The following is a 16411-nucleotide window of genomic DNA, read 5'->3' as shown; positions in this document are numbered from 1 at the left end:
GCTTATCAATGCTAGTCGCAAAGTAAGTATCAGTTCCATAGAAAAGGCTTTCCTGACTCTATCTACAATCGGAAGTAGCCACCTAGCCACACTGTCATATCACTTTCCTTTAATTCTCTTCATGGCATTTTTCTCAGTCTGAGATAGGAGAGGTCATATGTGTCTTATCACGTTATATTTCCCATCAGAGAATTGACTAATACATCATAGACATTAACTAAATATCTTTTGAATTAATTCATTGACTTTGCATAGTCAATTAAGCAACCTGTACCTTGGTTTCAATTTTTGTAGCATCAGGATTGAAATACCTACCACACAGAATTGTTGGGAGAAACCTAGTGAGAAAATTCTATCAAACACACAGCGTATTGTCCAGTATATTTCAGATTTTGAATAAATACTGGTTACCTGCATCACTGCCTTGTAAATTTTTTCCAGTATTTCAGTACATAAAGAACACAAAGACTTTCCAGATAAAGGTATATTTTCTCTTTTCTTCAAGCTTTGTGGATCCTACAAAATACTTTCCAGTGTTGTCTCTACCAGTCTTTCCCCAACCTACAACTCCACACCAATGTCTTCTCACTGTTTTCCTTTCATTCCCTAGTGCCTGAAACCAAGCTATGTGTTGTTTGGAAACTCTGTACGTTACTTTCATGCTGTCGTCTCAAACACAGAGTGGATAATTTTAACAATGGATGAAAATGACCTGGGGAAGCTGAGTTCTTAAAAGAGCTGTGCTGCAAAGAAGTCCTGTCCACCAGTATATCAGCTAGATTTATCCTGGAAGTTCTCCTGAAAGCTCAGGGATTGATCATAACATCATGAACCAAATGAGCCATCCAGGATGAGAATAGTCTATCCATAACCATTTTGCTTCCAAGATCTGCCGGAATGACAGACAATTATTGAAAAACTCCACTTCAACTCATCGTTATGTGCAGAAAATAGTACAAATTTCAGAATGGTAAATTCACTTATTAAGTCATTGGCATAATTGTCAGCCAAGCAGCCACTGCCTTCTGGAGAGCACCTCTGAGGATAGAATTAATTTCCAAGAATGTTTGGAAGCCATTCGAAAAATTGTCCTTACTTCTCCTTAAGTTAGTATTGATTCAGTCAACATTGTTAAGTACTTATGTATGCCAGGCTGTGATTAGACCACACATAAACATTGTATACCCTTTACTCCTCATACTCCTGTAGGTGAGAAAATGAACTTTTTTTTTTCATATTTCCCTCATTCATTCAGATTCTGACTGTAGAAGATAGAAAGGGGTGATAAATGAGGGGGTTCCCAGAATATATTGGGGGCTACTGTATGGCATTTACATACATTCTCCTATGAGAATCTTTTTCTTCATCACTCTGAGTCCTGACCTGGAATTCACCCAGGTATATTTAACTTCCATTTCTCAGGCTTTCTCATTAAGAGTTGTCTGTCAATGTCCTCGATTAAAGGCCAGGTGACGTCAGTGCTTTCTACAATCTTATCAGAGTCTTGACCCCAAGAACCTCTGCACCTTTGGAGGAGACTTGGTATGTGCACCAGGAGGATGGACAGTCATACCACAGTGAGCACATTCCTTCTGTGGGGATTTTCCAGTTTCCCAGACGGGCAAGATCTCTCCTTCGTGATGGTTTTCTTCTCCCATGTGACCATCCTAGTTGCAAATGTGTCCATAATGGTGGCCATCAAGCTCAATCACAATCTTCACACCCCCACGTACTTTTTCCTCTGTGGTTTGTCCTTTTCAGAAACCTGTACCACTATGGTAATCACCCCCCGCGTGCTAGTGGACTTGCTATCAGAAAGCAAGACCATTTCTCTTCCTGAGCATGGCACACAGATGTTTTTCTTCTCTGGCTTGGGAGCTAACAACTGCTTACTCTTGGCTGCCATGTCCTGTGACCATTACCCTGCTATTCACAGCCCGCTGCACTACACCATCTTGATGACCCAAGATCTGCTTTCAGCTCATGACAGCTTCTTGTGTTACTGGGATTGTGGTGTCACTGTGCATTGTCCTTGTAGTATTCAACTTGTCGTTCTGTGACTCCAGCACTGTCAAGCACTTTTTTTTGGTGACATTACATCTGTAGTCTCCCTTGCCTGTGATGACACCTTTTTTCAGAAAATGGTTCTTCTTGCCTTCTCTGCCTTTGTTTTGCTGGGAAGCTTTATTTTCTTTATGATTTCCTGTGTCTTCATTGGGTCCATAGTTATGAGGATGCCATCTGCCCAGGGGAGGTATAAGGCCTTCTCAACTTGCTCCTTCCACCTCACTGTGGTGTGCATACACGATGGATTTGCTGGCTTTGTCTATCTGAGACCCAAGGACAGTGACTCATTCCGTCAAGATATGCTGATGGCTGTGACATATACAGTACTGACACCTCTGCTTAATCCCATTGTTTAGAAAGAAAGTACTAGGCAATATATGTAGGTTTTCCCCTAGATGGTAAATAAAAGAGCTCTGAACACTTTTTAAAATTTTTACAGAGCATTGATAAATTAAAGTGGAGAAAGTAGAGTACTTCCAATGAAAATCATCACTTTGTATACAAAGCAATTAAAGTGTATTCTAACTGCCTGATATGCCCTGGTCTCACTTCTTTCTTACTATGAAACCAGATGTAGTTTTAAAATATTTTAAAGTGAAATAAAATATTCTAAAATATTACATATATATGTACATATACAGACATACATGCATACACACATGCACATATGTATGTAGTAAATGTATCAAAAGTGTTTTAGAATATTCTATTTTCATAATTTTGGTTTCCTTTGGAGAAGGAAGAAAATTATATTAAAAAGGAAAAGAAAAAAAAAAAGGAAAAGAAGAAAGAAGGAAAGAGTGAGGGAGAGAGACAGCGAGAGGGAGAGAGAAGGAGGGGAAAGAGAAAGATCACTGATTTACTTAATCAAAAAAGGAGAAAGCACAAACAGAAATTTAGCGTTGAAATGAGTGAAAGACCACAATGCAGAGGAATTTCAAAACATTTTTTATTTTTATTTTTTTAACATCTTTATTGGAGTATAATTGCTTTACAATGGTGTGTTAGTTTCTGCTTTATAACAAAGTGAATCGGCTATACATATATGTTCCAATATCTCTTCCCTCTTGCATCTCCCTCGCTCCCACCCTCCCTATCCCACCCTCAAAACATTTTAAGAAAATACCTGTTTAACTCTATTCAAAGAAACATGGAAACTAGATGGGAATGGATGAATTTCTGAAAAATAAAATGATGAAAGTTACTGCAGAAGAAATATGCATTTTTAACATACCAAATTCCAGGAATAATATAGACGTCTGTCAAAGAGCTATTCTTTCCAACCCCCAACAAAGAGTAGACTAGATGGTTTCAAAATGAACTTCCACAAAAAGCAAATAATTCAAATGCTGTTTGAGTTACAGCATAGACAAAGATAAATAGCTTGGAATTTATGAAAACCACAGAGGTGGAAGGTGCTATAAATAACTGAATCTAATCGAGGCCATTGTCGTAAGGTTCTCACGTGGATACTTAGGGAGATGCTGTAGGGAGGGCTTGGCATTTTGAGGTCACATTGTCTAATGGCAAATTTGTATGGTGAGTGATGTTACCAATGCTGTGGCAGGACTGAGGGACTGAGATGGGAGAAAGAATCAAGGGGCTGGAGGCAAAGTCTTTAATAAATGAGAAGAAACTGGGTGGTCAGTAGAAGACTCTGAAAACAATAGTATATTGTTTCATATCTGGATAGTATTTGTGTCAATGAGTGAAATGTTTTGTCATGCAGATTGCCAGTAAATGATTTAGAAATATGGTAAGGAGCTAGGAGAATGTCGACATTGTGTGCAGATATCTGTAGAATAGGAGTGAGCAGCTTCTCTTCAACATTGCTGAGAAGCCTATGTGCCCTCCTCGGACAACTAGGTTTGGTTAAGATGGAGAGATGGAGCATGTACTCTGGGAAAAGTTCATGGGTGGAATAGAAAGGAGATTTCCAGAATGAACGTAAAACATATAGGAGAAACCCCAGCAAACAAAGAGAATTTCAAAGAGATGAAGCCGAGAGTTGTGAATAAGTGAATACTGGCAAAGAGAGCTCCCAAAAGGCTTGCAGCTGAGATTCAAATCATAGCTCCATTGACTATAGGTGGTGTCAGAGCCTATTGGGTCTACAGTTCTCATTCTTTGCTCAACATTGAATTAAAGTTTGGCTAGAGGTTCTCTGACCAACCATTTCATAAACTTCACCATTCCATTTTCACAAATGTCCTTGTTTAGTGTAAAAGTCTCCGCCTCCTCATGTAATTATCTAAACTTTTAATTTCATTCATTATTTTAAGACTCAAAATTTTGACCAAATGGTATTTATCCCTGCGATGCAAGGTTGGTTTAACATATGAAAATCAATCAGTATGATACACCATATTAATAGAATGAAAAATAACCACGTGATTGTGTCAATAGATGTAGAATATATACACTATGAAATATTATTCAGCCATTAAGAAAGAAGGAACTCTTGCCATTTGTGACATCGTAGGTGTACCTGGAGACATTGTGCTAAATGAAATAAGCCAGACACAGAAGGAAAAATACTGCATGAGCTCATTTATAAGTGAAATCTAAGAAAGTCAAATTCATAGAAGCAGAGAATAGAATGGTAGTTACCAGAGTTGGGGAAATGGAGGGAATGGGGAGATGCTGGTCAAAGGGTACAAAGTTACAGTTATATAGGACGAATAAGTTCTAGAGATCGAATGTAGAGCATTATAACTGTAGTTAATGATACTGTATTTTATACTGGATATTTTCTAAGAGTAAACTTAAGTTACTCTTATCACACCTAAAAAAGATAAAGAGATGTGAGTAGATGGATATGTTAGCTTGGTTATATTTATCACTTCACTATGTATATGTACGTCAAAACATCATGCTGGGGCTTCCCTGGTGGCGCAGTGGTTGAGAGTCCGCCTCCTGATGCAGGGGACACGGGTTCGTGACCCGGTCCGGGAGGATCCCACGTGCCGCGGAGCGGCTGGACCCGTGAGCCATGGCCACTGAGCCTGCGCGTCTGGAGCCTGTGCTCCGCAACGGGAGAGGCCGCAACAGTGAGAGGCCCGCGTACCGAAAAAAAAAAAAAAATCATGCTGAACACTTTAAATCATAAGTTTTATTAAAAAAATAAACACATCTTAAAATTGTTTTAAAAGTTAAAAGAACATGTCAACTAGCACTTTATTCATACCGCTTAAATGGAAACCATTGTATTTTTAAGAAACATTTCTTTGTTGTGAACTTCTTGAAAGAAAAGCACATAACCTATTTAACTTTGTTTCCTCATTTCATAACCTCGTGCTAGAAATAAAAGAGACACTAAATGACTATTCATTGAATTAGAGTTAATGTTTAACCAACAGACTTTGTTGAATGCTTGCTGTGTACCAGACACTGTACTTTGAGCTAAGGATAATTAGTTCAACCTCCCACATCACTACTTTTACCCACCCACCAAAGTTTCTGCAACTGCATTACCAGCTCTCAATGACCAGTTAACTCTTTTTTTCCTTATGTCTCAGTTTAAATGTCATTTCTCTGGTAAAGCCTTTCTTGAGCCTCACAAATAAATGCGTTTGCCAAATGATATTATGAGGAATAGAGACTGAGCAAAAAGACACAGCCTGGGGCTTTTGGCAGTGAGGTAGGGTAAGTACATAGAACTTTGAGGTCAGCGATACCTAAGACTTGTGAGGCCAAGATCCTGTAGAGGAAAAAGCTATAGAGAAGTGAGCCTGAAATTCTACATATAATTCCTCATTATGGAATTTGACTACTCCCAAGTTGCACTTGGGCTGGTGAGATATCAAACACCAAGTGGAAATCAGCCTATGAGAGCCTGATGATCTTAGCAGAGATTTTGGCATTTTGCATTGCTGGTTTGATAGAGTTTGATAGATAGGCTGTTTAAGGTAGAGGGCCCCACAACACCTTGTGCTTTTATTTGAGAGTCCTGAAGTACTACACCTTAGGAGGAATTGCTGCATCCTAGAAATAAGGTCAAACGAAAAATAGATTATCCCCAACAAAGTACAACACCCAACCACCACATTCTATTAGGATGCAGTTTAGGAGTTATACTGTACATGGAGGCATCAGTCCTTTTTTTATGTGAATGACCCCTTTGGGCACTCTATTTTCATTTCCTCAAAGGGATCAAGCCAGTGCTTTATTTTTCTGCTAGAATAAAATTGAAAACAGTACGGAAGAAGATAATCTCATCTAGAACCTCTAAAATTTTTTATCCACATTGCTCATCAATTAAAAAAAAAAGATAAGATATGCCACAAGATAGGACCAAATGCATAAAAACCAGGTACTTAAATATTAAATAAATATTAATACATCTAAGAAAAATAGGGGAATAATATGAAGAGTCACACCACAGAAATGAATACAAAAAGAAAAAGAAAAGGAATCAAGTTTAAATCTTAAAAATGAAAAACAAAATAAATTAGGAATTCAACTGTTGGGTTAATTGTAGATGGGACACAGTAGAAAAGATGATCAGTAAACTGAAAGGTAGGTTAGTAGAAAACATACACATTACAAGACAAAGAAAAAATTATCAAAAATACAAAAAGAGTGTGAGAGCTGTATAAGAAATTATGAAAAGATCTACCATATGTGTAATGAACTTCTAGAAAAAAGTTGAGAAATTTCTGAAGAAATATTCAATGATAATTTTCCAAACTGATGAAGGACCATGAGCTACAAATTCAAGAAACTTTGCAGATTCCAAACATGAGAAGTATAAGAAAAACCACACTCAAGGAAATCATAAAAAGACTACAGGAAGCCCAAAACAAAAGAAAAATGTTAAAAGCTTCCAGAGGAGAAGTAAAAGACATATTCCCTTCAAAAAAGAATCAAATGACTAATAGCTGAGTTTTGGAAAATATTGATGGAAGCAAGAAAATTAAATCTTAAAAGTGCTCAAAGATTTTTTACTAGTAACCTAGAATTCTACCTAAAATAGAAATATCTCTCAAAAATGAAGGTGCAATAAAGACCTTTTTTGAAGAACCTAGGGCTAAGACGGGAATGGAGACCCAGACCTACTAGAGAATGGACTTGAGGATGTGGGGAGGGGGAAGTGTAGGCTGTGACAAAGAGAGAGTGGCATGGACATATATACACTACCAAACGTAGAATAGCTAGTGGGAAGCAGCCGCATAGCACAGGGAGATCAGCTTGGTGCTTTGTGACCACCTAGAGGAGTGGGATAGGGAGGGTGGGAGGGAGGGAGATGCAAGAGGGAAGAGATATGGGAACATGTGTATATGATAACTGATTCACTTTGTTATAAAGCAGAAACTAACACACCATTGTAAAGCAATTATACTCCAATAAAGGTGTTTAAAAAAAAAAAGACCTTTTTTTTTTTTTTTGCGGTATGCGGGCCTCTCACTGTTGCGGCCTCTCCCATTGCGGAGCACAGGCTCCGGACGCGCAGGCTCAGTGGCCATGGCTCACGGGCCCAGACGCTCCGCGGCGTGTGAGATCTTCCCGGACCGGGGCACGAACCCGTGTCCCCTGCATCGGCAGGTGGACTCTCAACCACTGCGCCACCAGGGAAGCCCAAGACCTTTTTTATGATTAAAAAAATCTGTTAAAATGCATCACAAGCAAACCTGCATTAGAAGAAGAAATAATAGAGTGTTTTTTAAAGCAGAAGTAAAATTAATGCTGATATATGTATAAGGTTTAAAGAAAGGAATGAAGGTCAGCAAAAAGAATAAATATATAGGAAACTAGAGAAGGTACACTAGGTAAGGGAACATCTTTGAGAAATAATTAGGAAACTCTATTGGCTTACATGGGTAGGTAGATGATGATACTGTCACCACTTCCTATAGACTCAGATTAAAATGGGAAAAAGAAAGAGTACTCTCTTGTAATACCTTCTAAAATAGCAACTTTATTGAAGTGTAATTTACATATGAACAGTTTAAATATACAGGTTGATGACTTTTGACTTTTGACAAGTATAACCACCAACCCAATTGCAATATACAGTGATTTCCTCACCCCCAAGAAGTTACCTCTTGCCCCTTTGCTTTCAGTCTTCTCCAGCACTCCACTACAGAGTGAGTATTTTACAGAATCTGGGAAATGTCAATGACTTCATAAGTCCCAGTCCATTTCAGAAGAAGAAAATCTTCCTGAAATTTATATAGACTAAGAATCTTTTAATATCACAACAGTTCAGGATCTTTTAAAATTTCCCCAATCAAATCCTACCTTCTATGTAACAATCTATAATCCATAGTAAGTAGGGAACTTCCCAAAAGAAATCTTACAAAGGGAGTTTTTTATTGTCCCCACAGTGGTGTTCTTGATCCTTAGTTTTTGACACACTGTTTAGGGAAGATGCTTTGTACCACTCCTAATATTCTTTTTTCCCTTTATGGAGCGACATCTGTTAGCATAACATTCCTGACATCTTTCTAAGCCTTCACTTCCTCTTCCTCTAGGATTAAATTAGTTGATGGTAGATTTTGAAGGGAAAACTAGATATGCAATTGTATTAGTTTGTGAGGGCAGCTGTAACAAAAGTACCACAAAGTAGGTGGCTTAAACAACAGAAATGTATTGTCTCACAGTTCTGGAGGCTAAAAGTTAGGATGAAGTTGTCGGCCGGTTGGTTCTCTCTGAGGGCTGTGGGATCTGCTCTATGCTTCTTGCTTAGATTCTAGTGGTTTGCTGGTAATCTTAGAAGTTCTAGAAAAAGAATGGCAATGTATATCCTCTCCAATAAAGACCGTAATAGTGCCACACCTCACTCCCTACATCTGGGTGATTGAATTATTTGAATTCCCTTAGAGTGGAAATAAAAAGGAAAAATGCATGGATTTATCACAATCAATCAGAGACTGTTTATGTGCCTGCACAAAATAGATAAGGAGGAGGTCAACATGTGACATGTATTTCATCTGAGAGAAGGAAAGGGATGGAGGGGAGTAGACCATTTTGATGGGTGTGCAGTGAGGGTCACCCTAAATTTGTTGGAGTACTAAACCTCACAAAGATTTGCCATTTATTGGGACTTCCCTGGTGGTGCAGTGGTTAAGAATCCGCCTGCCAATGCAGGGGACATGGGTTTAATCCCTGGTCCGGGAAGATCCCACATGCCATGGAGCAACTAAGCCCGTGCGCCACAACTACTAAGCCTGTGCTCCAGAGCCTGTGCTCCACAAGAGAAGACACTGCAATGAGAAGCACACGCACCACAACAAAGAGTAGCCCCCGCTCGCCACAACTAGAGAAAGCCCGCGCGCAGCAACAAAGACCCAACACAGCCAAAAATAAATAAATAAAAATAAATTAATTTTTTAAAAAAAGAGTTGCCATTTATTGAGAAAGGAACAGAAGGGAAGGAATAGTTTGGGGAGAAATATAAAAAATTCAGTGATGGGCTTCCCTGGTGGTGCGGTGGTTGAGAGTCTGCCTGCCGATGCAGGGGACACGGGTTCGTGCCCCGGTCCGGGAAGATCCCACATGCCGCGGAGTGGCTGGGCCCATGAGCCATGGCTGCTGAGCCTGCGCATCCGGAGCCTGTGCTCCGCAACGGGAGAGGCCACAACAGTGAGAGGCCCGCGTACCACAAAAAAAAAAAAAAAAATTCAGTGAGGGTACAACGAGTTTGAGAGTCTTGAGGAAAAGGCCAGTGAAGAAGTTCATCTGTCCTCCAAGGAAGGTTCTATTTGGAGATAGGGATACTGTCACCTTACAGGTGGTAGCTGAGCTCATGGGAGAAGATGAGCTCACCCAAGAAGACCATGGGGGATGGAGAGAAAGGCAGAGGGCTAAGGATAAACTTGTGAAAAGCAAGAAATAATGGGAAATGTAAAGAGGAAGACTGCCAGAAACAGTATAAAACATCAACCACCAGAGTGCAGAGCACCCACCACAACTCTAAGATGGCCCTTTCCAAGACTGAAGTCGTACCTTTGAGTTCCTTCTCTTTGCAGGGGACAATGTCTGTGCTGGCTGTTGCCCCAGAATTATTGCACTGGTGGGAGTATAGGCCTATAATTGATGTAAGAAGTATGAATGGGGAAACGGGACCAGAGAAATCCCACAAAGAGGCTTCCAGGCAGAAAGTTCCCTTGATCTGGTCAGTGAAGAGCCCAGGAATAGGAAGTCAGCTTGTAAAGTGATCCCTCCAAACTGTCTCAGACTTTGTCTGACATTATTAATATGCTAGAAATAAAATATACTAGCTAAAATATTAATCAGAAGCGTTGTGAAAGGAGTACAGGAGGAAGGGAATCAATTTAGAGACAATTGCTATAACCAAATTGGATCATAAGCACCTTCAAAAAGGACAGTGGAAGAAGTAGTGACAGTGGACAACTCCTTGAGAAATAGTACAAAGTGTGTGGTGGATATTCTTTGCCTAAAACAAAATTTCATATTTCCTACCTTTCGACTGTTAAAAGAAAGTCCCAACATCCCAGTCTCCCACTCCAAAGAAATGTCAGCGTCCAAAATCCTACTCTAGTATTCATCTGGTAAGACCACCTATGAGAGGAGTCAGCTGAAATTTATACAGCTTCTTCTGTGTTATCTGGGTTGGATCTTTTAATTGTCAAACAGAGGAATCATAATCTTTGCTTTGGCTTAAATAAAGTAAAAATAAATAAAAGCTTTTCTGAGACACTAACACCTATGTTTCCAAAAGTTGAAATATCCATTGACCAAGGGAGGGCAGTACCTTTAAAGGAAGTACCCTTAACTGCTGACCTGTCAATATCATCACCTATTATACATTGTTGGGGAGAAGTTTCTTTCCTGAATGTTATTTTACAAGATGGTATTCAAGTAAATTTGATCTTTGGTTGAGATCTTTCTCCATTTAAATAGGACTCTATCATTGGTAAATGGAATTTTAAGTAGAAATTATTTTCCAAAGGTATTCTTAACTTGAAAATTCTATATTTAATTTGAACCAAGCAGACATCCATGTTAATGATACACTTAACTTTATAAATAGAAGTAAACATTGGATTTTTATATTTACGGGAGCTTATCACTATAAAAGTGGTAAAGTTAATGATAAATATCATTAAAATATCCATCAAAAATGTTCCCCAAATTAATGGTTTGTTATTTATAGATTTATATCTGATTTAATTCAGGAAAACCAATGTGCTCTAGCCATTAGTTTTCTCATAGCCTCTTTCACCTCCTTGTTCCTCAGACTGCAGATGAGGGGATTCAGCATGGGGACCACCACTATGTAGATTACAGATGCCACTTTGACATGATCCGCTGAATAGCTCGATTTGGGCAGTACGTAAACAAACAAAACTGTCCTGTGAAACAAAGTGACCGCAGTGTGGTGGGAAATGCAGGTAGAGAAGGCCTTCTTCCTCCCCTCAGTGGAGTGCATCTTCAGGATTGAGTGGAGGATGTAGCTGTAGGACACGATTATGGTTAATAGTGAGCTTATGAGGACTGATGCAGAAGAGATGGCAGGAGATATTTCAGCAATAGAAACATGGCCGCAAGAAAGCTTCAAGGGTGGGAAGAGGTCACAGAAAAAATGGTTCATTTTATTTGGTCCTCAGAAGGAGAGATTGATCAAACAGCCTGTAAGTGAAGAAGCATTTATGTCATCCACCCAAGTAGGAGGCCTCCAACAGGAAGAAGCAGACCACTGGGGACATGTGGGTGGAGTAGAGCAGGCGAGAGCAAATGGACCCATAGTGATTGTAGGCAATGGTGGCCAGCAGGAAGCACTCTGTAGTCCCAAAGGTGACATCAGAGCCAAGCTGAGCTATACAGTCAGTGACTGGGATGGCAGTTCTCTCTCTTCAGAAGCCCATCAGCATGACAGGTGTGACTGATGTGGAATACCCAGTGTCTACAAAGGCCAGATGGCTGAGGAAAAGGTACGTAGGCGCGGGAAGCGGAGGGCTACTTCGGATTAAGACGATTATGCTAATATTTCCCACTACGGTAACTGTATAAACTCCTAGAAAAATCTCAGAAGAGATGGCACATAGTGTGGGATTATCTGTGAATCCCCAAATAATGAACTCTGTCACTGTTGTATGGTTTGCAGTCTCCATCTATTCATTTAACAGTGCCTACTGAAATCAGAACCAGAGGAGACTAAATTGACTGAAATGACCCTGCATTTATATACCTAAACATAACCTAAATATAACCTTATAAATAAGTTAAATGGTAAATTTGCCTCACTTATCGAATACTTTGTGCATATAAATTTTCTTTTCAATTTCCATGAAAATATTGAAACTGAAGACTTGATTACCTTAGGACTCAGCTATTTTACTCCTATTTACATACTCTTTATTTTTACTTTATTTAAGCCAAAGCAAAGATTATGATTCCTCTGTTTGACAATTAGAAGATCCAACCCAGATAACACAGAAGAAGCTGTATAAATCTTACTCGTGTGCATGGGCGATATGTAAAAGAATGTTTACAGCAGTATCGATTGTAATAACATGAACTGTAAATAACCTACATTTTCAAAGAAAGACCAGCTCTTGATTTTCCAGCCCCATCCCAAATGTGCTTCTATTCAGTAATGTCTGCCTTAGTAAATGCTGTCTCCATTTATGCAACTGATTGGGCCAAAAAATATGATGTTGACTTTGACATCTCTTTCTTACTTGATCTTTTTCCTGGAATAAAAAATATCACATCCTTAGTTATAATATTTGATAGCGAGGGCAAGAAGGTGTCCATGTTCAAGATGGAAGGCAAATAGAATTTTTACTGTTTTTATGAGATAAACATCGTGGATATTTTGCAGAATCTTCCAGGACTTACCTTCTATACCATACCTTTTCATACTTATGGGATTGTATGAAACAATAAGAAGAGTCTGCATATTTTTATGGGCGAGGATTAAATGCAAAGTGAACTGAAATATCTTGGGACTTGGGTTAGTTAAGTTTTGGTTTCTTCAGTTCTATTAAGCAACTGTATAGAAATAAGAAGTAGGGGCATATGATGAGGATGGGAGGAAGGGGTAGTTATGGGGGTAGGAATAGAGGTAGCCAGCAAGGAAAGCTAGGAAATTAGACTGAAAGAAAAATTTAAAAAGATAAAATAAAATAAAAAATAAATTAAAAAAAAAAAGAAAGATTAGTATTTCGGAATAATGCTCCCTTACTTCAAAATAGATCACATGATCAAGGGCAGGTGAGAATGTGTTAATTACCTTCAGTCATTCCTATGACTCCTCTAATTTAAAGATCAACATATTCTTATGAATAATTTGTTTTTTCAAGAAACTCTAAAGAAGAATTAAGAAAACATATATACATACTGTCAGCGACCACGCACATTCTACTCAGTGTTACATGTGAATCATGACAATGGTATGTTATAGTATGAATGGTACTAGGATTATGTATATGAATTATCAAGTTCTGGCTTTTTTAACTAGACAAAGACCCAAACCTGAAACGAATTTTATATCTTTAAAGAAAATAGATGTATGAAACACACAAATGTTTTCAAAGTTGGATATGAGTACCAGCGTGGAAGGCAAAGTGACATGCAGAATACCATGGACTTTGGAGCCATGCAGACCTAGGATCACTTTCTAGCTCTGCTTCTTGCTGTCTATGAAACATAGGCAAGTTACAAGAAATGTTTGCTCTTCTTTTTCCTTACCTTTAAAAAGGAGATAATACACACCTCATGTGATTCTTGGGTTAAATTGCATAATGTGGGTGATAACTCCAAGCACTGTTAACACAACAAATAAATGCTCAATTACTAATAGTTTGCTTGAAATAACCAACTTGTAATTTCTGGTACATAGAAGAGAATCAAATATGTCTGTATCCTTAAAAATGAACAAGTATGAACTAGTGATACATCCACTGCAACACTAGTGATAGTCTCCAAGGAATTGTTGCTGTACAGCAAAGGCATATTTAAGGGAGGTTGGTGTCATTTAGGATAAGGCCCAAATCACCTATTTCACTTGTAATTACAAATTAATTACTTCACTTGTTTTGGAAAACTTCATTGAGAATCACTTGGGATAGAGAAATTACATGTGTACATCTACTGGGGCAGAGAAGTAACATGTAAACATGATTATGTTCAAGTGTATAAGTAAAATATTTTCTAAATACCCTCAGGTTCCATTAATTTTTTTAGTTAAATGGAAAAAAATGAAAATTTCGGTTTAATTAAATTGTAAAACATAACATTTTACTATCCTTGAAGTTGATTATTAGATCAACATGACTAATATGGTTGTGAAAATTTGTGGCATTTCTGAAATGTGGCTGTAGTCAGTGGTCCAGGTTTTCATATCACGTGTGTTTAGATTTGGATTCGCTAGTACAATTTAGTTTACAAATAGGCATCTAATGGAATTGCAGTATTATTATCAACATTCTAAGTGACATACATTTTTTAAAATTGTATAAATTTTCCATATGTATTATAGAATTGTACTAGGACACTTGAGATACACACCGGGCTTGTTGGCTGTAGACATTTCTCACATACATGGCCTTCCCTCTCCCCAGTGACCTACCAACATGTATGCGTTCTAATAAAACCATGAAGCTCACACTAACATTTTTCTTATCACCCTGCCATACACAGCTGCCACGTTCACTAGCAGGTTGTCCAAGATACATGGCCACAGTTGATTCTGATTCTGGCTGTGTTCTTAGACCATGGCCACATAGCAGAACACTCTCTAGGTTGAAGGTCAGGCTCCTTTGATTCTGGGCTTGAAGGAGCCTATAGATCAATAACCTTCAGAACAAAGTTAAGCCTGATAATCCACATGAGAGTCTGACAGCTCAAAGACCTCAACTCCAACAAGTTAGGAAATGGACATGCTGCGAGGTTCCGTCTCTCCTGGAAAGACACAGCTCCTTTAGGCTTTAAGGAAACCCAACTGTGGCTGATGAGTGATACAACAAACATTCCAGATGACATCTGGGAGAATTAAATTCCCTTCACCCCTGCCCTCCTCCTAACATTTTGTTCACACCATTTAATTATTACCCATTATAGTTGAAGATCTTGCTCTTTCCCTGGAGTGAAGATGTAGTGCCCGTGACAAATTATTCTGTATCCCTTTTTAAATGGTGCAATATTGGGAATATAGATGGCAGTAAATAGATGTTTCTTAAATTAGTGTTAAACAATTTTTAAAAAGTCTTTCTATGTATCAGACATTGTGTTATGACCTAAAGATAAATAGATACTCCCACATCTCGATCTTTACCCAACTACAAACCATTTTATAATTGTATTCATCACTCAAGAGCCCCTTCTAATGGAAGAGTAACTTCTAGTCACCTTTATGCTCTCAGGTTTAAATTTCACTGTTGAAACCTCCCCTGACACCGTAGACTAAGTCATATTCTCCTGGCGAACAATTTCAAAGAATCCTGAAATATGTTTTGCATGTACACACTTTTAATTTTATAGGTACTGGAGCAAATAATTGCATTTGTCTTTTTTATCTACTATCCTACAACTCCCGTGAGGGAGGGGGTCATGTCTGCCTTGTGCAACAGTTTATTCTTAGAACATTGCGGAGTGCCTGGTACATAGCAGTACTAAATGAATGAATGGGTGAGTGAATAAATTAATGATTTTTTCATGTTTATTCTGTTGTGGTAAGAATACTTAGCACGAGGGACTTTGCTGGTGGTCCAGTGGTAAAGAATCTGCCTTCCAATGCAGGGGATGCAGGTTTGATCCCTGGTCAGGGAACTCAGATCTCACATGCCATGGGGCAACTAAGCCCGTGAGCCACAACAACTGAGCTCACATGCCTCAACTAGAGCCCACGTGCTGCAGCGAACACACAGCGCAGCGCAAAAATAAATAAAGTGCTTAAAGGAAAAAAAAAGCCTTTGCTTTAAAAAAAAAAAAAAACTTAGCATGAGACTTATCCTCTTAGTAGGTTTTTAAGTATACAATACAGTATTGTTAACTGTAGGTACAATGTTCTACAGCAGATGTCTAGAACTTACTCATCTTGCTTAATTCAAACTTTATGTGTATTGATTAGCTACTCCTCATTTCACTCCATCCTCAGCCCCTGGCAACCATCATTCCACTCTTGATTCTATGAACGTGACTCTTTTAGATAGCTTATAAAGTAGAATCATGCAGTACTGTCCTTCTGTGACCAGCTTATTTCACTTAGCATAGTGTTCTCCAGGTTCATCCATATTGTCACATGTTATAGAACTTCTTTCTTTTTTTAAGACTATAATATTCTATTGTATGTGTTTACCAAAATGTCTTTATCCATTTCTTTGTTGATGGACATTTACATTGCTTTCATATCTTGGCTAGTATGAATAATGCTGCA

At 38.5% G+C, this 16411-nt stretch overlaps 1 protein-coding gene and 1 pseudogene across 1 annotated transcript; one reads left to right on the top strand and one right to left on the bottom strand.

Annotated features, from left to right (window-relative positions):
- Positions 1-1559: 1559 nt before the first annotated feature.
- LOC136127616 (olfactory receptor 10T2-like) lies at positions 1560-2423 on the top strand (annotated as a pseudogene).
- Positions 2424-11203: 8780 nt separating this feature from the next.
- LOC136127210 (olfactory receptor 5P4-like) lies at positions 11204-12143 on the bottom strand. The gene is given in 2 exon segments (XM_065882675.1): positions 11204-11686; positions 11688-12143. Coding segments are annotated over 2 exon segments (939 nt in total).
- Positions 12144-16411: the final 4268 nt, after the last annotated feature.

Source organism: Phocoena phocoena, chromosome 8 (assembly GCF_963924675.1).
Source record: "Phocoena phocoena chromosome 8, mPhoPho1.1, whole genome shotgun sequence".
Lineage (NCBI taxonomy): Eukaryota > Metazoa > Chordata > Mammalia > Artiodactyla > Phocoenidae > Phocoena > Phocoena phocoena.
The sequence above is the reverse complement of the archived record's forward strand: the minus strand, read 5'-3'. Positions and strand labels throughout refer to the sequence as shown.